Here is a 22,486-nt window from a genome sequence, read left to right as displayed (position 1 = left end):
AAGAATACGAGTCTGGACAGGGTGGATTAGAGAATGGGAAATTTGTTTGTGAAGGATACAAAAATCTACAATAGCTCAGGTGAACTTTTTGGTAGTTGTGGCTAGGCTGTCAGCATGCAACTTCTAAATTGGTAAACATTGATTTCACCTCAGTCATACAGTGATGAAAATATATTTTCAGCATAAAGAACTGAGATTCATTTAAACAGAAGCCATCAGACAACCCATTCAAATTGAAAAGAAAACCTGAGTTTATATTTGTATCTGCCAAGTCAGTTTTCTTATAAAATTTAATGCTGTTGCCAAGCATAGTGATTTAAAATAATTATATTATTGATTTATGCATATTTACATTTTTATACATTAAAATGCAACAATGTACGTTAAGTCACGATAATTTGTTTGCCCCAACTTCCTAATTTTGAGAAATCCTTAAATTTCTGATCCATTAGGTCAATGTCTTCAATCTCAAACCTGCAAATCAAATCAAATCTCAAATTTGCCAAATTGTTGAGAAATAAAGATCGATTTCCACAAGCCTAACCATGACTGATTGCAGAAAGAGTTGAGGTTTAAAAATTACAGTTTACAAGCAGCATCAATAAGCTGAACTACATTTATTGATCAAAATATACAAAGAAGTTGTTTAAGATTGCAAGAAAATCTCTTAAATTAGAGGCTTCCAAACCATGGTCAACATATTGAACTGATTAGCTACCGCTGGGTGAAAAGTTTCCCTTCACTTCTGCTTGCAGTGCACCGCGGTGCACTTGATGGCCTCTCAGTGTCAGATACTCAGCTAACAACACCAACATTCCAGTAATTCTCACTTTCATCCACATCAGCGTGGCATGAACCGGAATCAGTTTCAATTTACAAGCACCTGGAAAAGTCTTTGTAAATTAGTAGCACAAAGTGCTTGTTTGTTTTTTTTGTGGTATATAAGGGAACACTCTGCTGACAATGGGAGAACTGACTAGCAGCTTCAATACTGATGTAGGCTACTCAAACGCCTTCAAAAGATCACAGAATGTATTAAAATAGCAGCAAGTGTTCTATCCAGAGTTTAACTGCTGAGATACTTAACCAATAGATGCAGTGACAACACTGGCACCTCTCCATCACTGGAAGAATCTTTATAGCCATAGATGACCACGCAGCTTTGATTGGAGACTTTGAGGCATGAGATGAAACAAGGGTTGCTATCAGAGTCTTCAGAAGCACCATATACCGTTAAAGTGGCCTCACAGATGGATAGGGTCATAAACAGATCTTTTGGCATATTGTTTTTCATAAATCAGAGTATTGAGTACAGGAGTTGTGATGTTGGATGTTGGAATGAGCAGTTTTGGGCCCCTTATCATAGAAAGGATGTGCTGAAACTGGACAGGGTTCAAAGAAGGTTCACTAAGATAACTCCAATATTGAATGGCTTGTCATATGAAGAGTGTTTGATGCCTCTGGGCCAGTATTCACTAGAACTTAGAAGAATAAGGGGTGACCTCGTTGAAATCTATTGAATGGTGAAAGACCTTGATATAGAGGATGTGGAGGGGATATTTCTTATGGTAGGAGAGTCTAAGACCAGAGGACATAGCCTCAGAATAGAGGAGCATCCTTTTAGAACAGAGATGGGGAGGAATTTCTTTCGCCAGAGAGTTGTGAATCTGTGGAATTTGTTGCCACAGGTAGTTGTGGAGTCTTTATGCATATTTAAGGCAGAGGTTGATAGGTTCTTGATTGCTCAGGGCATGAAAGGGATACGGGGAGAAGGTAGGAGATTGTGGCTGAGGAAAAAAATGGATCAGCCATGATGAAATGGCGAAGCAGACTTGATGGGCCAAATGGCTTAATTCTGCTCCAATAATTTATTGTCTTATGGTTACATTGAAGTTATTCAAGACATTGTTGAGGCCATATATGGAGTATTGCATGCAGTTCTGGTCACCTACCTACAGGAAAGATGTCCAGTAAGATTGAAAGAGTACAGAGAAAATTTACAGCATCTATAAAAAACATTCATCCCCCTTGAAAGTTTTCATGTTTTATTGTTTTACAACATTGAATCACAGTGAATTCACTTGCTTTTTTGGACACAGATCAATAAAAAAATACACTTTTGTGTCAAAGTGAAAGCAGATTCTACAAATTAATTTGAAATATAAAACACAAAATAATTGAATGAATAAGTATTCACCCTCTTTAATATGACACACCAAATCATCACTGGTGCAGTCAATTTTATTTTAAGAAGTCACATAATTAGTTAAATGGAGATCTGTTTTTGGAGACCTGTGGGCACTCAAAGTGCTTCCATTCATAGTAGTAAAAATACACCTGTATTTGGAAGGTCAGTTGATGAGTCAGTATCTTCGCAAATATTACACCAGGAATACAAAAGAACACTCCAAGTAACTCCAAGAAAAGGTTATTGAAAAGCACAAGTCAGGAGATGGATACAAGAACATTTCCAAGTCACTGACTATCCCTTGGAGTACAGTTAAGTCAATCATCCAGAAATGGAAAGAATATGGCACAGTTGTAAATCTGCCTAGAGCAGGCCGTCCTCAAAAACAGAGAGACTGTGCAAGGAGACTAGTGAGGGAGGCAACCAAGAGACCCATCACAACTTTGCAGGAGATACAAGCTTCAATGGCTGAGATGGGAGAGACTGTGCATACAACCACTTTTGCACGGGTGCTTCACCAGTCACCTTTGTGAGAGTGGCAAAGAGAAAGCCACTGTTGGAAAAAACTCACATGAAATCTCGGCTAGAGTATGCCAGAGAGTATGCATGTGGGAGACTCTGAAGTCAGCTGAAAGAGGGGTCTCAGCTTTTCAGTCATCAGACTAAATGCTATGCTTGGCATAAGCCAAACACTGCACATCAAAAACACACCATCCCGGCCATGAAGCATGGCGGTGGCTGCATCATGCTGTGAGGATGCTTCACTGTAACAGGCCCTGGAAGGCTTGTAAAGGTAGAGGGTAAAATGAATGCAGCAAAATACAGGAAAACTTGATGCAGTCTGCTAGAGAACTGTGACCTTGGGAGAAGATTTGTTTTCCAGCAAGACAATGACCCCAAGCATAAAGCCAAAGCTACACAGCAATGGCTTAAAAACAACAAAGTTAATGCCCTGGTGTGGCCAAGTCAGAGTCCAGACCTCAATCTAATTGAGAATTTGTGACTGGACTTGAAAAGTGCTGTTCACTCATGATCCCCATGCAATCTAACAGAGCTTGACCAGTTTTGTAAAGAAGATTGGGGTAAATTTGCAGTGTCCAGATGCGCAAGGCTGATAGAGATCTATCCACACAGACTCAAAGCTGTAATTGCTGCCAAAGGTGCATGTACTAAATACTGACTTAAAGGGGATGAATACCTATGCAATTATTTTGTGTTTAATAATTGTAATAAATTTAGACAAGTTTGTAGAAATTTGTTTTCACTTTGACACAAAAGGAGTCTTTTCTGTTGACCAGTGTAAAAAAAGCCAAAGTAACTCCACTGTGATACAATGTTGTACAACAATAATACATGAAAACTTCCATGGGGGGCAGGGGGGTGAATACTTCTTATAGGCACTGCACATGGATGTTGCTGGAGCTTGAGGACCAGTATTGTAGGGAAAGTTTGAATATGTTAAGAGTTTATTCTCTGCAACATAGGAGAAAGAGGGGATATTTGATAGAGATGTATAAAATTATGAGGAGTTTAGATAGTGTAACACCCTGAGAAAGGATTCACTGCAAATGTAATGGTCTTTCTGTAGAAGCAGTGTTTGGTTATGGTTAGAGATAATGGGTGCTTTGGAATGTGAGCTGTCCAATGAAAGGAGTGTGTTTTCATATTTTGTGCCTGACACCGGTATGAGCTGGGTCTTTTTTTTTCCAGTGGGAGATGAAGGGGAAAAGACACCGGAGAGAAGAGGGTGTAGGACTCAATCCGGAGCCGGGCCATAATTCGACGAAGCCCAGGGAGAGCGAAGGAGGATTGGCAAAGGAGAAACTGTGAGCTCCAACATGTGCACGTTAGACTGTTTCATTAAAATGGGCCCTTTTCTCTTTTTTTCGCTTTTTCTTTACTAACCCTTTTGTCAAATTAAGAATTATAAAGCTAAAGCTTTTAATTGTATTCGTGGTTCTTAATTGTAATAGAGTAATGAATCACACAGCCTCCACACAAACCCGAGGTTCTCGGGTTTTGCAACTCAATCTGACACGTTTGGCAGGGCCGGAGGGTGTGTTCCCTAGACTTATGCAGTCGATGGAACCAGAGTGTTTCAATTGGATAAAAGCAAACAGGCTTTTCCCACTAGACTGGGTGGACTACAACTGGAGGTCATAGTTTAAGGGAGAAAGGTAAAATATTTAAGGAGAACCTGCAGGGGAACTTCTTCACACAGAGGATAGTGCAAAGGTAGAACAGGCTGACAGCAGGAGTGATGGATGCGGGTTTCATTGCAGCATTTAGAGATTATTGAGTAAGTACATGGATGGAAGGGTATTGAGGTCAATGGCCCAGGTGTGGGTCGATGTGACTAGGAAAAATGGGCTGAATGCCTACTTCAGCACTGTAGTGCTCTGTGACTCTACACTCTATGCTACTTTAGCCTCTCTGATGAACAATGTATTTATGGCTCATGGTTTTGGGAAATATTGCAGAGAAAACCCATTGTCACATTTGTCTATGCCTCAACTGCTCTCATGGAGGTCAAGGTCATGATGAACCTCAGCTTCCTAGCCACAGTAAAGGTCTATAATTTTCTCTGTGCATTTCTCCAAGTTGCTGCTCAATAAGCACTAGAGAGGTGCTTTCATCTACTTCGAGAACCAGGTGGTATTCAATGCACTGGTATTTACCACCATTACCGGCAGACACCCATTGACCACACTGGGATCCATTAAGGCTCCCATTAAGAACCTTTCCATCAACTGGTAAAGGTTTACACTCCTTCAAAGCTGAAGCAGGATTAAGAGAAGGAAGAAGGGGATGTTTTGCTTGGCATCCAAAGATTAATCTCTCCAATGAGCAGAGATGGCAGGTATTATTCATGTAGAATTTTGGCAACAACCTTATAAATTGGTGGTAAAATTATAACACCCAATGTAAAATAAGCAACCTCAACACTCCAATCATTGCTACCAATATGGTAATCAGGCAGGGTATTTCAGCTAACACATAATAATCCTTCAGATATTTTGCAAGGATACCCTGAACAAACAAATCTGTGATTCAATATTTGCTTGTCACATCTGTTTTTAATTGTTTGCAGCTCATCCTGACAGCGCTACTGTTCCTCTACCATGGGGAATATCATTGAGGGCTGACACCTTATCCGGTCTAGTGCATGGTGACTTGTCAGAGAATGCATTTGTGCATTTTTGGGGTGGGGGAGAACAAATTATCTTAATGCTGTTTCAAATGCCTTTTCATCAACCTTATGGCATTTTACAGTGGACTAGAATTACTGCATTAAAAGCAAGTGAAATCCAATTGCTTGACTTCTATGTGCTAAATTTGGAGACATCTTTATAAACATATAGAAGTTCAAGAACAGCTTGGAAAAATTATTTATATATAATTGCTACTGGACTTATAAGCATATAATTGGCAACTCAGAAAAGCTCTGCAGAATTGTGACTTTAGTTATTTTAATTCAACCTCCTTACACTACTTGCTGCGCGTGGTGGTGGTACAGTTGGTTGAAACAGGGCCGCGACGTGAACGCTTCCACCTTGGCCCGACAACTTGAATATGTGGAACTGAGCCACAAACTATGCAACATCTCCTGCAATGCCCATCGCTAGGGGAACCCCGTACTGTTGCAGATCTTGCTGAATTCAACAACAAGGCGCAAAAATATGTCCAGTTCTGGCTGGACCATGTATAGACTATCCGTGGACACGATAAGAAGACCACCTTACATTTTTGAGTTTCAAAATACAAAGTTCTATTAAAAAACAATGGTCATCAAACATATTCATAACTTCCAAGGTGTAATACAAGAATCCCAAAAATATAACCAGGAAATCTATGTTTTGAAATCTTCACTTACCTCTGTCAACATTAGCCCGTAAAGATGTCAACATGCCTTCTGACACTAAAGTCTTGTAAAGGGCACCTTTACATGCTCGTTCAGATTTTCTGGACCCAGAAGCTTCTGTTTTTTTGTTGATTTCCTTGCTTTCACCTTTCACTTCACTTAGTGCACTATGTGAAAGCAGTTGATCAGTTATAGGAAACGTTTCAGTTTTGACAGGGCTGGTGGTAATCTTCTCAGAATCAGACACCTTTGAGTGTTTGTTGAGTTCTGAAACTTTCTCAGCAGATAATTTTATTGGTTTTGGTTTAATTTTTTTCTTTGGTGGGCTGGAAACAGAGTGTAATTGATTTTCAGTTGACTTTGCTGAGCATCGTCCACTTTTTACTGGACTTACTGAAGGCTTTTCAGTACCCCAGTCACCTTTAGCCACAGCATCAATAGTATACATTAAACTATCTATGTCAGACTCAGAAGATTTCCGTTTCTTTCCACTTTTTTTAAATGTCTGTTTATCAACTTTGGTAGAGTCAAGTTTAACTTTCTTCTTCTTCTTCTTCTTAATTTTTTCACCTTTGTTAAGACTTGCCATAGAATTGTCAGTTAGCAAAGACAATGGTTTTTCATTAGCAATCCACTCCCTTGGCTTAGTATCAATGTCATTCTTTGTATCAATTGGAGAATTAACAGTGGGGATTTCAGGCTTATGTTCATCTTCCAGGATAATTGTAGAAGATTCAGTTTTTACTCCTTCTGTTACCAACCGGTCTGAACACATCTGAAGCAAATAATACACAGTGCAATTAAACAGAATTTCAAAAAAACCCATACTGGAATACACAAACCTTCCAATTTCCAATTTAGAAAACAGAGGATAGCATGTGATTTGAACTGCCAACTTCAGTTGGCTCTATTCTTAGCAGTTTCATAAAAATTCCATATTTATAATAGTGTTATAAAATTAATAAATTTTAAATATTCAAATAAAAACCCTACAATTTTTTTGAGTGGAAATATGACTTTTCTACTCCCCCAGAATTCACCCTCCAGCCCCATCCCTCCTGATTGTTCACTGTCTGATGGACTAATCGTTAATTTATAGAGACACCATAATCCTGTAAGGCTGGCAATGATATTTGAAAACAAATAGCCAAGAGGCTGCTGGCAATTCTAATTAACACCATGGTAACAGCAGTGTGTTTTAATACCACCACTAGAACTATAACATTTAAGCTAAAAACAACTTATGGCCAAGTGTCAAAAGGCAAGTTCCTGAATTTGACGACACGGCATAAAGCTCTGATAAGTGTGGTTCACTTGAACGGGAAACATGATTAATGGCCAGAGTCACTATAAAATAAAACACTTATTTGAATTCTAAAAAGGAGGAACAGAAACTTCATCCAGCTGAGGTTGAACTAAACACATCTCAGTTCCTTGTGATCACAGGTTACAAGCTGACATCCATAGATGATGAAAATTGATGCCTTAGTACAGGGGTCCCCAACCTTTTCTGCACCGCGGACCGGTTTGATATTGACAATATTCTTGCGGACCAGTCAACCAGTCTGGGGGGGGGGGGGGGGGGGGGTGTTAATCATGACCGGAATATAGGTGATAAGTCAACTAAGTCACTTATAAGTGGCTAATACACTCAATTTCCTTTCTAAAAAGGTTTATCTAACAAATTTAATATTAAACACACAGCACATATTTTCCCCGTAGGAACATATAAACTCATTGCAAGAAGATGGTCCCATCGAAGGGTAATGGGAGACAGCGATACTCGAAGGGGGTTCCTTGTGTCCAGTCTATTTGGCAATTTAGTTTTCGTTGCATTCATTGCAGAAAAGCCCACTTCGCAGAGATATGTTGGAAATGGAAGCAACGTTTCGGTGCTTTCATGGCTATCTCAGGATATTTAGCCTTGACTTTGATCCAGAATGCTGGCAGAGATGTTATGTCAAACATACTTTTCAGCCCACTGTCATTTGCAAGCTCGAGGAGTTGATCTTCTTCCCGTGCTGATATGGATGACGCGTGGGTCATGACCACACGTGCGTTCAAGTTCCAACAGTGGGCGTGACAGGGAATGAGGAAAGGTGCAGCTGACTCATATTGTTTCATATCGCCAAATCATATCATTTCCTTGCGGCCCGGTAGCACATACTTTGCGGCCCGGTGGTTGGGGAACACTGCCTTAGTACATTAATATAACTTTAGTTCTAATACACTGTAAGTTGGCAAGTACTGGGGAAAAGTATTGACTGTTTAAAATAACACACACAAAAAATGCTGGTGAACGCAGCAGGCCAGGCAGCACCTATAGGAAGAGGTACAGTCAACATTTCGGGCTGGGACCCTTCATCAGAAATGTCAACTGTACCTCTTCCTATAGATGCTGTCTGGCCTGCTGCGTTCACCAGCATTTTTTGTGTGTGTTGCTTGAATTTCCAGCATCTGCAGATTTTCTTGTGACTGTTTAAAATACATCGTTTACTTGACTTTTGTCGATGAATTTAATATATTTCAGAGCAATTCAACATATCACTGACTGCAAAGTACTGTGATTTTATTTCAATTGGCTTTTGTACAATGAAGAATATTTGGCTGTCCTTGTCATCAAGAACACATTCATGTTCTCACTTGAACTATTCAGCTGATAAGTCTCAAGGTCAAGAGATTTATAGACTGACAGTTCTGTTTTATTTTTCTGTAGAACTACTTAAGTTATTTTATTCACTATAAACTGAGGTGACTTTAAACTAAAATGGTTGGGGGGTGGGAATCAAATTAAAGAGACTAGAAGAGAGGAGGTTAGTTCACAGATAGAGAAAGCCAGTAGACAGTGTGTGAGGGAGGATAGGCAGGGGACAGAGATCAGGAGCACTCAGACCAAAGATGTAGGGGACAAGGAAGAAAAAGATAACAAAGTTGTTTGCTCCATTAAGGATAAACAGAGAGTAAGAGGTGGAGAGTTTCTTAAATGCATCTATTTTAATGCTAGGAGCATTGTAAGAAAGGTGGATGAGTTTAGAGCATGGATGGATACCTGGAAATATGATGTTGTAGCTATTAGTGAAACGTGGTTGCAGGAGGGGTGTGACTGGCAACTAAATATTCCAGGATTTCGTTGCTTCAGGTGTGATAGAATAGGAAGGGCAAGATGTGGAGGTGTTGCATTGCTTGTCAGAGAAAATATAACAGTGGTGCTCTGGCAGGATAGATTAGTGGACTCGTCTAGGGAGGCTATTTGGGTGGAATTGAGGAATAGGAAAGGTGTAGTGACGCTTATAGGGGTGTATTATAGACCACCTAATGGGGACCGAGAACTGGAGGAGCAAATTTGTAAGGAGATAGCAGATATTTGTAGTAAGCACAAGGTTGTGATTGTGGGAGATTTTAATTTTCCACACATAGACTGGGAAGCCCATTCTGTAAAAGGGCTGGATGGTTTGGAGTTTGTCAAATGTGTGCAAGATAGTTTTTTCCAGCAATACATAGAGGTACCAACTAGAGAAGGGGCAGTGTTGGATCTCCTATTAGGGAATGAGATAGGGCAGGTGACAGAGGTATGTGTTGGGGGGCACTTCGGGTCCAGTGATCACAATATCATTAGTTTCAATATAATTATGGAGAAGGATAAGACTGGACCCAGGGTTGAGATTTTTGATTGGAGAAAGGCTAACTTTGAGGAGATGCGAAAGGATTTAGAAGGAGTGGATTGGGACAATTTGTTTTATGGGAAGGATGTACAAACCCCATTTCCAGAAAAGTTGGGATATTTTCCAAAATGTAATAAAAACAAAAATCTGTGATATGTTAATTCACCTGAACCTTTATTTAACTGACAAAAGTACAACGAAAAGATTTTCAATAGTTTTACTGACCAACTTAATTGTACTTTGTAAATATACACAAATCTAGGAATTGATGGGTGCAACACACTCAACAAAAGTTGGGGCAGAGGCATGTTTACCATTGTGTTACATCACCTTTCCTTTTAATAACACTTTTTAATTATTTTGGAACTGAGGATACTAATTGTAGTAGATTTGCAATTGGAACTTTTGTCCATTCTTGCTTGATATAAGACTTCAGCTGCTCAACAGTCCGTGGTCTCCGTTGTCTGATTCTCCTCTTCATGATGCGCCATACATTTTCAATAGGAGATAGATCTGGACTGGCAGTAGGCCAGTCAAGCACACGCACTCTGTGTCTACAAAGCCACGCTGTTGTAGCCCCTGCAGAATGTGGTCTGGCATTGTCCTGCTGAAATAAGCATGGACATCCCGGGAAGAGACGTCGCCTTGATGGCAACGTATGTCTCTCTAAGATCCTAATATACGCCTCAGTCAATGGTACCTTCATATACATGCAACTCACCCATGCCGTGGGCATTGATGCACCCCCCGCACCCCCATACCACCACAGATGCTGGCTTTTGCACCTTTCGCTGATAACAACCTGGATGGTCGTTTTCATCTTTGGCACGGAGGACTCAACACCCATTTTTTCCCAAAACTAGCTGAAATGTGGACTCATCTGATCACAGCACACAGTTCCACAGTCTTTCAGTCCATCTGAGATGAGCTCGGGCCCAGAGAACTCGCCGGCGTTTCTGCATAGAGTTGATGTATGGCTTCCCCCTTGCGTAATACAGTTTCAAGTTTAATTTCTGGATGCAGCGACGGACTGTGTTGAATGACAATGGTTTTCCGAAGTACTCCTGAGCGCAGGTGGCCATAATTGTCACAGTAGCATGACTTTTCTGTGCACTTTTCAATCTTATTTTAACTCTGTCCCAACTTTTGTTGAGTGTGTTGCAGCCATCAAATTCTAATTTTGTGTATATTTACAAAATACAATTAAGTTGGTCAGTAAAACTATTGAAAATCTTTTCTTTGTACTTTTGTCAGTTAAATAAAGGTTCACGTGAATTAACATATCACAGATTTTTGTTTTTATTGCATTTTGGAAAATATCCCAACTTTTCTGGAAATGGGGTTTGTAATAGAGAAATGGAGGACATTTAAAGGTAAAATTTTGAGGGTACAGGATCTTTATGTTCTTGTTAGTTTGAAAGGAAAGGTTAAAAGTTTGAGAGAACCATGGTTTTCAAGGGATACAGGAAACTTGGTTTGGAAAAAGAGAGGGATCTACAATAAATACAGGCAGCTTGGAGTTAATGATGTGCTCGAGGAATATAAAGAATGTAAAAAATTCTTAAGAAAGAAATTAGAAAAGCTAAAAGAATATACAAGGCTGCTTTGGCAAGTAAGGTGAAAATAAATCCAAAGGGTTTCTACAGTTATATTAATAGCACAAGGATAGTGAGGGATAAAATTGGTCCCTTAGAGAATCAGAGTGGACGGCTATGTGCGGAGCCAAAAGAGATGGGGGAGATTTTGAACTATTCCCTTTCTTCGGTATTCACTAAGGAGAAGGATATTGAATTGTGTAAGGTAAAGGAAGGGTAGATATGGAAAGTATGACAATTAAAGAAGAGGAAGTACTGGCGCTTTTAAGGAATATAAAAGTGGATAAGTCTCCAGGTCCGGACAAGATATTCCCCAGGACCTTGAGGAAAGTTAGTGTGGAAATAGCAGGGGCTCTGACAGAAATACTTCAAAAATCATTAGAAACGGGGATGGTGCCGGAGGATTGGCGTATTGCTCATGTGGTTCCATTGTTTAAAATGGGTTCTAAGAGTAAACCTAGCAATTATCGGCCTGTGAGTTTGACGTCAGTGGTGGGTAATTTGATGGAAAGTATTCTTAGAGATGGTATATATAATTATCTGGATAGACAGGGTCTGATTAGGAACAGTCAACATGGATTTGTGCGTGGAAGGTCATGTTTGACAAATCTTACTGAATTTTTTGATGAGGTTACTAGGAAAGTTGACGAGGGTAAAGCGGTGGATGTTGTCTATATGGACTTCAGTAAGGTCTTTGACAAGTTTCCACACGTAAGGTTAGTTAGGAAGGTTCAATCGTTGGGCATTAATATCGAAGTAGTAAAATGGATTCAGCAGTGGCTGGATGGGAGACGCCAGAGAGGAGTGGTGGATAACTGTGTGTCAGATTGGAGGATGGTGTGTAGTGGTGTGCCTCAGGGATCTGTACTGGGTCCAATGTTGTTTGTCAGATATATTAATGATCTTTTTGATGGGGTGGTAAATTGGATTAGTAAGTATGCAGATGATACTAAGATAGGTGGCGTTGTGGATAATGAAGTAGGTTTTCAAAGCTTGCAGAGAGATTTAGGCCAATTAGAAGAGTGGGCTGAAAGATGGCAGATGGAGTTTAATGCTGAAAAATGTGAGGTGCTACATTTTGGTAGGACTAATCAAAATAGGACATACAGGTGTCCCCTGCTTTTCGAACGTTCGCTTTACGAAACCTCACTGTTACGAAAGGCCTACATTAGTTCCCTGTTTTCACTAACAGAAGGTGTTTTCACTGTTACGAAAAAAGCAGCGCACGAGAAAAAGCAACGCGCTGCGAGCCTCGAGCAGCTGCTCTCCCCCAGATTCGGAACGGCATTCTCGCTGGCATTGTTTAAACACGTGCCTGTGAGCAGCTGTTAGCAAGATGAGTTCTAAGGTATCGGAAAAGCCTGAAAGAGCTTGTAAGGGTGTTACACAGCGCAAAACTAGACATAATTAAGCATTTCGATCATGGTGAATGAAGTAAGGACTAAGTGAGTTTGGCTTGTGGAAGTTGATGAAGATGATATTGAAGAGGTTTTGGCATCCCATGACCAAGAACTGATAGATGAAGAGCTGATGCAATTGGAAGAGGAAAGGATAACAATTGAAACCGAATGCAGTAGCAAACGGACCAAAAGTGACTGCGTGAGATTTTCGCTGCAATGATAAAGTACGACTTTAATTTTGAAAGGGTACGTCGGTTTAGGGCATATTTGCAAGATGGTTTGAGTGCTTACAAAGAACTGTATGATCTAAAAATGCGCAAGGCTAAGCAGTCAAGCAAGCCTTCCACATCAGCCACAGCAGACGACGAACCTCGACCTTTGACATTGAGGCAGGCAGTCATAGGAGAAGACAACCTGCCTGCCGTAATGGAAACAGATGACGATGAGATGACACCCCAGTGTCCCACCACCCCAACCCCCAGGCCACGGACAGATTCCGATTCGCGGAGAATGCAGCGGTAGCCAGGGGGCACACAGCACATCTTTAAGAAAAAAGCCGAAATAAACAAGCTAATTAATTAGGTGCTGCCCGGCACGTAACTGTCGGCCCAGATCAGAGGCGATTGCCGATTGCGTCGCCTCTGATCTGGGCCAACAATTACGTGCCGGGCGGCACCTAATTAATTAACTTGTTTATTTCGGCTTTTTTCTTAAAGATATGCTGTGTGCCTCCCGGATACCGCTGGACCGCTGCATTCTTTGCGGATCGGTATCGGGTCGCTGCCCAGAGGGTGGGGGCCACTGCACCACCCCAACCTCCAACGACTGAGCCTAACACACCATCATCAGTGTGCTTGCTGTCTTCCCAATTCCGGTAAGTGATACTACACTGTACATACATTATTTCTATTTCACATAGGCTGTGTATTTTTACGTGTTATTTGGTATGATTTGACAATTTCATAGCTTAAAGGTTACTGGAGAGAGTGTTTTTGCCAACAGCGCTTGCGTGAGATTTTCGCTAAATGATTGTGGAAAGGTTCTACTTTATATAGGCTATGTATTTCTCATATCATTCTTGTTTTTACTATATGTTATTGTTATTTTAGGTTTTATGTGTTATTTGGCATGACTTAGTAGGTTACTTTTGGGTCTGCGAACGCTCACAAAAATTTCCCATATAAATAAATGGTAATTGCTTCTTCACTTTTTGACATTCCAGCTTACGAACCATTTCATAGAAACGCTCTACCTTCGAATGGCGGGGGAAATCTGTACATGGTAAATGGTAGGGCATTGAAGAACGCTGTAGAACAGAGGGATCTAGGAATAATGGTGCATAGTTCCCTGAAGGTGGAAGCTCATGTGGATAGGGTAGTGAAGAAAGCTTTTAGTATGCTGCCCTTTATTAATTACAGCATTGAGTATAAGAGTTGGGATGTAATGTTGAAATTGTATAAGGCATTGGTAAGGCCAAATTTGGAGTACTGTGTACAGTTCTGGTCACCGAATTATAGGAAAGATGTCAATAAAATTGAGAGAGTACAGAGGAGGTTTACTAAAATGTTGCCTGGGTTTCACCTCCTAAGTTACAGAGAAAGGTTGAACAAGTTAGGTCTTTATTCTTTGGAGCATAGAAGGTTGAGGGGGGACTTGATAGAGGTGTTTAAAATTATGAGGGGGATTGATAGAGTTGATATGGATAGGCTTTTTCCATTGAGAATGGGGGAGATTCAAACAAGAGGACATGAGTTGAGAGTTAAAGGGCAAAAGTTTAGGGGTAACATGAGGGGGAACTTCTTTACTCAGAGAGTGGTAGCTGTGTGGAATGAGCTTCCAGCAGAAGTGGTTGAGGCGGGTTCAATGTTGTCACTTAAAGTTAAATTGGATAGATATATGGACAGGAAAGGAATGGAGGGTTATGGGCTAAGTGCAGGCCGGTGGGACTAGGTGAGAGTAAGAGTTCGGCACGGACTAGAAGGGCCAAGATGGCCTGTTTCGGTGCTGTAATTGTTATATGGTTATAAACACACACACATTCCAGTGGCCAGAGCAAGCAACTCAAGCAGTAGATTGTAGAAGTACCTAGCCTTTTAATGAATTAAGATGCATATATTTACACGTTATTTCAATTTTAGATGACATACCTCTGCTAGCTGAAATAATGCAGAATTCCCACACTGCTTTGAATCAGGAACCCCTGGCTGTGTTGTATTGGATGAAATCTGCATGAAGAAGAAAAATAAAATCACTTTGATTAATTGTCATATCCTTTATTATAATTATATTTCTATGGCTGAGAAGAATTGTAACCAGCATAAAGAAGTATTTTTTGTTATGAGTACTTGAATATTACTGCTGTTATATTCATGATAAGTATCGAACATTGTGAGTAAGCAGTCTTCATTAAGGGTAGTTTAAAAACTGTCAGCTATTGACAGCAACTTCTCATTTCTGCATGGAAAATTTATAAGCAGCCCTACTTAATTTAACATACAGCATCCAGTTAAAGGTGATTACACAAGACCAATACATTCTCTGTAAAATATAAAACACAGAAGAGTACCATCACTGAGATATACATGAATTACTGTAAATAAAGATATCTATCATATAATACAACTCAAAGGTAGGGAGAACTATATCTAACTTAAGATGGTGAGGAATGCCTGATACCCATGTGGAAAAGCTTTATCTGAAGAAATAACTGTTTGTTCAACAGAACATGACTGTTGCAATCGAGGACTACTGACACAATGTGGTAAATTTACGGTAGAAAGGTCATTCCATATTGGTATCTACAATTTTGCCTGAATCAATGAACATTTGTCTTTGGTGGGAAGTATAACCACTGGCCATTTTATTCGATATAGGAGTGGAACCCACTCTTGTGCTGTTGCCCATCCACTTCAAGGTTTGACATGTTGTGTGTTCTGCACACTACTGTTGTAATGTGTGGTTATTTGAGTTAATGTCACTTTCTTGTCAGCATAAACTAGTCTGGCCATTCTCCCCTGACCTCTCTCATTAACAAGGTATTTTCATTCACAGAGCTGAGGCTCACTGGATGTTCTTGTTTGTCACACCATTCTCTGTAAACTCCAGAGACTGTTGTGCATGAAAATCCCAAGAGATCAGCAGTTTCTGAGAAGGTCAAACCATCCCGCTTGGCACCAACGTTCGTTTCATGGTCAAAGTCACTTCGTCAGTTAGGTAACTTCTTTCCCATTCTGATGTTTGGTCTGAACAAAAATGGAACCTCTTGACCATGCCTGCATATTTTTATGCACTGAGTTTCCCCCACATGATTGCTAATTAGATATTTGCATTGACGAGCAGCTACACTGATGTACCTAAAAAAGTGGCCACTGAGTGCATGTATTGCCCTTCTTACGAGGGTAATCAAATTTGTGGATGTGTGGATGACCACAAATCTCAGGCATTGGGATATTTAAATTGTCAATTAAACTTGAAAAAATCCACAAGATCTTTGCAGTTATAAAACTTTTGAAAGTTACATGCATAAAATACTGATGAATATTTCAAATCGGTGACAATAGATCTGTTACCTATAGCAAGACAGAAAACACTGCAGGCCTTGTATGTGCTGGTATAGGCAATAAGTAAAAGAAGAACAGACAGTATCTTAAAGGGAAATATGTTCTTTCCTCAGAGAAGAGCAATATTTTGTGTTATGTAAAATGGCAATTAGTTTGTGATTTCAATATAATGGGTATACAACGGGAATCGGGAATGGAGATGGCCATCAAAAACTACTGTACAATTTGCAAGAAATTACAACGATCAATTTATTATTAAGATGAAAATTTGCTCATTAAGTTAACCTGTAATAAAACCTATACTTTTGTTTCCACAAGACGAACTTTCCTAATTTTACTTCTTTTCATAGTTTTTAAGTTGTGGGGTATAAAGCAAGACAAAGTGAGGAATACAGTGACAATGCACTTTTAAATAAAGCAACCTTACTAAACTCGCTCAAGTTCTGAAACTAATCCGTGCCAAAGTCCATCCTATCAACTTACCTCCTTGGCTGTTAAGGCATGTTCTCCCGCTAACAGCAGCATGCTGAGTCCTCCCATTTGAGTGGGATCTATCAGTAATGAGATACATGTATGTGTTATTCATTCCCAAAATAATCCCATGACACCATCTATCACAAATAACTACAACTTAGACAATAAAATGTTTCTCATTTGACAGCTACAAATTCATCTCCATTCTGCCATCTAGTAAACAAAACAATTATTGTTGTATTATTGCAATATACTACTTTGAACAAATATTTTCCTGTCTGCTCAGTGGGCAAGTGAATTGGAGGTGTGGATCCTAAACTATACACATTTTCATCCCATCATTTCGTTAAAATCATTTCAAAGAACAAATAGAAACATGCAGTATAGACACTATACTGTAGTAAAAGAATTAATGCAGATAGATACTAAGGGAATCCTTGTTAGTTTACTTTCCTCTGCTTAGTAACATGCATACATTCAACAAGTTGTCACGTCTGATCTGAGGTCAACATCTTCGTGGTTTCATGCCTTCTTGACACAAAAAGATAGGAAAAATGACATGTTACATCTGTGAGCTAGACTGTAGTAGATCTTCACCTTCTGATTAAGGCCCTTCCATATGTGTGAAATAACAGTTCCTTAAGCTAATCACATGCACAGAGAAACAACTTTATCACTTTTTCCCACTGTGCGTGCAAGTGCTTGAGTTGCTGATTGAAATTAGCCCACTAGTTTTCACATAAAAGTTCTATTCTACAGGGCTACACAACAGGATTCTGGTCCAGGTCCCAAAGCAAACACCTGAATTCCTTCTTCACCCCTTGTTTACAACTGACTTCAATATTATGTGCATGACACTAATCTGACTTTCAGTTTCATAAAGAATATTCTCCAATTATTGCTAGTTATTTCCCATTCACACCTTGTAAAATGTATAGGAATAGGGACAAAGAGATTTAATGATATTTAATGAAATGCGGAATATGTTAGATAAAATATGGATGCAAATTATGCTGAATTCTTTAAAAGATCGCTGGAGCCAATCTTGAGTCAGCTGGAATTCTGACTTTTAAAATATTATCCAGATGTAAATAAATTATGGCTCAAAGTTGATTTATGGTTTGGCTCACAGATAACAAGGGAGTTTCACGATTTGAGATGTAGTGATTTTAAAGTAACTTTCCATCTGTGGTAAATACTACAATCTGGATTGTTCATAAAAAAAAGGTGAGGAATTCAGCTTGCGTTTAAATCTGGTGGAACAAGCTTCTTGGTTGAAATGCATTTCTGCTTATTTGTACACTCTAAATAGGTTTCCTTTGAATCTGTGAGCTGCAGATGCCAATTCTATATCTCTGTTGGGGCCTTGTCAATACTGTGATCGGGTTAAGTTGGTATAAACATGGGAAAATTGAATGGGGTACAAGTCCACATTGTGTCATATTTGGAAATGGGATGCTCTAAAATATGGGCTCTAATCAAGGAGCAGGAGACACTGAAGGGAAGACCAGCAACAACCAGATAGGAGAGAACTCTAAGTAGTCAAAACTGAGATTTCCTGCTTGTTAAGCTCTAAAATAATGATAAATGCCTTTGAACCATTCATCAGATTATCTACCTGCCATAGCAAAGTTGATTTGTGGCATTTCCTCAGTCTTTACCACCCTTTTGATGATGGGAAAGTCCTTTGTTGGTTCTGTTGGAAATGTCCAAAGCTTCTTCCTTGTTGTGACAGTAGGTGATGGACTCTTCAGTGGCTTGTTTGTTGTTGGACACCATTTGTAACCAGGGTTGGCCTTTAGAAAAGCATCCTTATACTGAGAAAAAGCAAAAGTAGAGTCATTGTTAAGAACAATCCAATACTTTATTAAATCCATTACCAGCTTATTGTCACAACTATTCATCCAAAGAACAGAAAATACACCCAAATAAATATTATGATAGAATTTATATACAAATTTCAAAAGGCATACAAATGAAAAGGCTGGTGACCTGAAAGTCATTTTCTATGGATGATAGAATTCATGATTTTGTGGCCAAGTTAGCGACCGAGACAAAGAAAGGTGAAGGGGCAGGTAGTGTTGAGGAAACAGGGAGTCTCCAGCACTCAGATGAGGAGAATGGGTATATAATTTCAGATCCAATACAGCGTAGGGAAGTGCATGGTCATGCACTTTGGTAATAGGAATAAAGGTGTAGACGATTTCTTAAACTGGGATGTAATTCAAAAATCCGAGGTGCAACGAGAATTGGGAGTTCTCATATCGGATTTCCTGAAGGGCAACTTGCAGGTTGAGTCAGTGTTAAGGAAGGCAAGTGCAATCTTAGCGTTCATTTTGAGAGGGCTAGAATATAAAAGCAAGGATGTAATGCTGATGCACTAGTCAGGCCACATTTGGGAACATTGTGAGTGAGTTTTGGCCTCTTACTAAGGATGGTTGTGTTGGCATTGGAGAGGGTTCAGAAAATGATCCCAGGAATGAAAGGAGCAGGAATGATTGTGAGGAGCATTTGACGTTTCTGGGCCTGTACTCACTGGAGAATGAGGGGCTAACATTGAAACATATAAAATATTAAAAGGATATATACAGAGTGGATGTGGAGAGCATGTTTCTTATAGTGGGTGAGTCCACAATCTCAGAATAGAAGGATATACGTTGAGAACAGGAATGCGGAGGAGTTTTTTTAGACGGGCTGGTAGATCTGTGAAATCATTGCCACAGATAGTTGTGGAGGGCAACTCAATGGGTATACTTAAAACAGAGGTTGATAGGTTCTTGATTAGCAAGGGGGTCAAAGGTTACAGGGAGAAGGCAAGATAACTGGGTTGAGAAAAATAATACATCAGCCATGATGGAATAGCGGAGCAGACTTGAAAGACCAAATGGCCTAATTCTGCTCCTATGTCTTATGGTCATGTAGTCAAATGCAGTCTGACTTGATGAAAAATTCAAACACCCAGTTTTCATTTCAGTAAACATAATTTTGAGTGTACTTGCAACAATTTAGCATAAACTCTAGAGGAATTAAATGCACATTTAAGAATACACTGTGTTGACAAGCTCGAATCCTGATTCCTATGTTCCTTAGACAGGTTGTAACAATAAAATTGTATGTAGTCTGTCTTAAGGAATTTGCAATAAGTTGAGTGAACTTGCCACTCTTAAACATTTAGGTCATTTGTAATAAGGCCCAGAAAAAATACTATGCTTTCTGTATGTCCTATACTACCAAAGCAAAGTTAAAAGATATAACAGAGAACCTATTCTAATACTGTTCACTTGTTAACATACAATAAAATCAGTATATTATTATCAAGTTTTGAAATAAAAGTTCAGATTCTGTTACCTAATCAGTGACAGTTTCCAAATTGATTGGAAGCATTAAAAACTAAAAAGAAAATCTCTAATCGCAATCATTCTGAGCCAACAGCCTAACCTGATTCATTGGCTCAAGATGAAGTACCAATGATCATATGGGCAAAGTAACCAGTGGAGTCAGGGTTATGCTTATGAGGAAAATTGAAGAATGGAACTGAAGTTAACCATTTTATTGATTATTGCAATTAGGGAAACATTCTTACATTTCACTGTGTCAAATGAAGACAATGAATTCAGAAGTTAGATAAATTAATCCTAATTACTCACCTGTACTTTTGAGCCATTACTCATTTTTTCCCTCACCTAAATCAATCAGTATAAACTCCCAAGCATTTCTCTCACAATTGTCCAGCCTCCACTTGTATGTATTCATACTATTCATTTCAACTATTTACTGTGGTAGTGTGAGCCACATGGGTAAAGCCATTTCTAACAATTCCCTATTGGATTTCTAGGTCTCTCTCACCAATTTTCTATTACTGAAGAAACTAATGCAATTAGAATGCACGCACCTTTTCCTGTACGGGTAGTAATTTTAATACTGTCCACCTTGCCACTTAAATGCCACAAGCCTTATGCACTGAATTGAGATCATAGCATACAGGTTTCAATGTTGTATTGCTCACCTCTTTAGCAAGGTCAGTGTATTTCTGCTTTTCCTTTGGATCTAAGACAGACCACCAGTCTGCCAGAATTTTTGTAGCACCACGGTTGTCTAGACGAGGATGTTGTTGCCGAACCAAAGAGCGGTGCCGTTTGCAGAACAGAAGAAACGCATTCATTGGCCTGCGAGCTCGCTGTTCAGAAGAGTCATCATCTGTCTCATCTGCCTCATGTTCAAGTCCCTCTGTGCTCAGAGCATCCTGCAGAAAGCATAATGTAACTCAGAATATCAATACAAGAATCTTTGCTGCAAAGCATCTTCACTTTCATACTGAAATCAGATTTAGAGATTTTCAGTTTTCCAAATTATATCCTGTAATAAAAAGATCTCAAATTAAAGAGTAATCTTGAATGTTCTCACAAAATTAACAGTATTATGAATATTTCTTTCCATTTACATCTAATAATGAATTTAATTATTCCCTTCTCACTACAAGTACACACACAAGTGATGTCAATTGCACATCACATAGGTGCTGATAGTTTTAAACTGCATGTCAATTATGGTGCTCACTTTGCAATATTAAACGAAATGTCACTGCATTTTGATTGTCAAATGAATAATAATATTTTGCTATATTAATATAGTTGAATCATTTTACTGAGCCTGCTCTCCTACGATAAGTTAAAGTCAATCTTCTAAAATAAAAGAGGCAATTACTGACTATGTGAATGTTTCTCCAAATCAGCTGTGTTTGTATAACATAAAAAAGGTTCAAATTATTGTCAAAGTATGCATGTATAATACAATTCTGTTATTTGTCTACAACCTATGTCCATTAGGTCTCTGCTTCAGTCTCCATATCAGAAGGCCAGTGGCACCTCACCTCTTCAGTAACGGCCATGAGATAAGATCATACAATATTTCACGTCATTTGATGTTATGTACTCGAACACAAGTAATACATAAAATACTTTTAAATCCTGTTTTTTTCTGAGCTTAACGATTATGAGCCACAGCAATAGGAATAATATTCTCATAATTTAGAAAAGCCAGAAAGTAGAAAGCATAGAGCAGGGGTCCCAAACCCTTTTTGCACAGCGGACCGGTTTAATATTGACAATATTCTTGCTGACCGGCCAACCGGGGGGTGGGGGAGGTAGGGTTGCCAACGGACAAGAGTACAAGAGTAGCAGTCAAATACGTTGGGTTTACCCCGAGAAAGACTACAATGACCATGAAGCCTTGCGGGGCACCAGTGTGCATGCGTAACCTGTGTACGCATGCGCCAGCCGATTTTTTCCCCCTGCAAATCGTTTTTGTTGATTCTGTTCGGGGGGGGGGGTAATCACGACCGGAGCATAGGTGTTAAGTGGCTAAAAAACTTAGTTTCGTTTCTAAAAGGGTTTATCTAATGAATTTAATATTAAACACACAGCACATATTTTCCTCGCATGAATACAGTGATAAGTCAATTATCAGGGGAGGACAGGGGAGCTTGAAGTAAGTGTTGAACGAACTTCCAGTAGAAGTGGCAGAAACAGGTTCGATATCATCATTTAAAGAAAAATTGGATAGGTATATGGACAGGGAAGGAATGCTCGAGGAGTTGATCTCCTTCCCGCACTGACATGGATGACGCGCGGATAATGACCTCACGTGCGTAATGGCTCAACAGTGGCCGTGACAAGGAATGAGGAAAGGTGTAGCTGACTCATATGGCCAAATCATATCATTTCCTCACGGCCCGGTAGCACATGC

The 22,486-nt window shown here is 39.5% G+C and overlaps 1 protein-coding gene across 6 annotated transcripts in view; it reads right to left on the bottom strand.

Annotated features, from left to right (window-relative positions):
- bbx (BBX high mobility group box domain containing) overlaps positions 1-22,486 on the bottom strand; it is a 163,067-nt gene that overhangs the window by 24,933 nt on the left and 115,648 nt on the right. For all 6 annotated transcript variants that reach the window (XM_072260233.1, XM_072260231.1, XM_072260237.1 and 3 more), the window contains 5 exons: positions 20,748-20,984; positions 18,360-18,558; positions 16,751-16,818; positions 14,855-14,932; positions 6,063-6,825 (listed from right to left, as the gene is read on the bottom strand). In XM_072260233.1, the coding sequence (XP_072116334.1) occupies positions 6,063-6,825; positions 14,855-14,932; positions 16,751-16,818; positions 18,360-18,558; positions 20,748-20,984 (1,345 nt within the window). The remainder of the gene's footprint in view (positions 1-6,062; positions 6,826-14,854; positions 14,933-16,750; positions 16,819-18,359; positions 18,559-20,747; positions 20,985-22,486) is intronic.

The sequence above is a fragment of the Mobula birostris genome, chromosome 6 (genome assembly GCF_030028105.1).
Source record: "Mobula birostris isolate sMobBir1 chromosome 6, sMobBir1.hap1, whole genome shotgun sequence".
Classification (NCBI taxonomy): Eukaryota; Metazoa; Chordata; class Chondrichthyes; order Myliobatiformes; family Myliobatidae; genus Mobula; species Mobula birostris.
The sequence above is the reverse complement of the archived record's forward strand: the minus strand, read 5'-3'. Positions and strand labels throughout refer to the sequence as shown.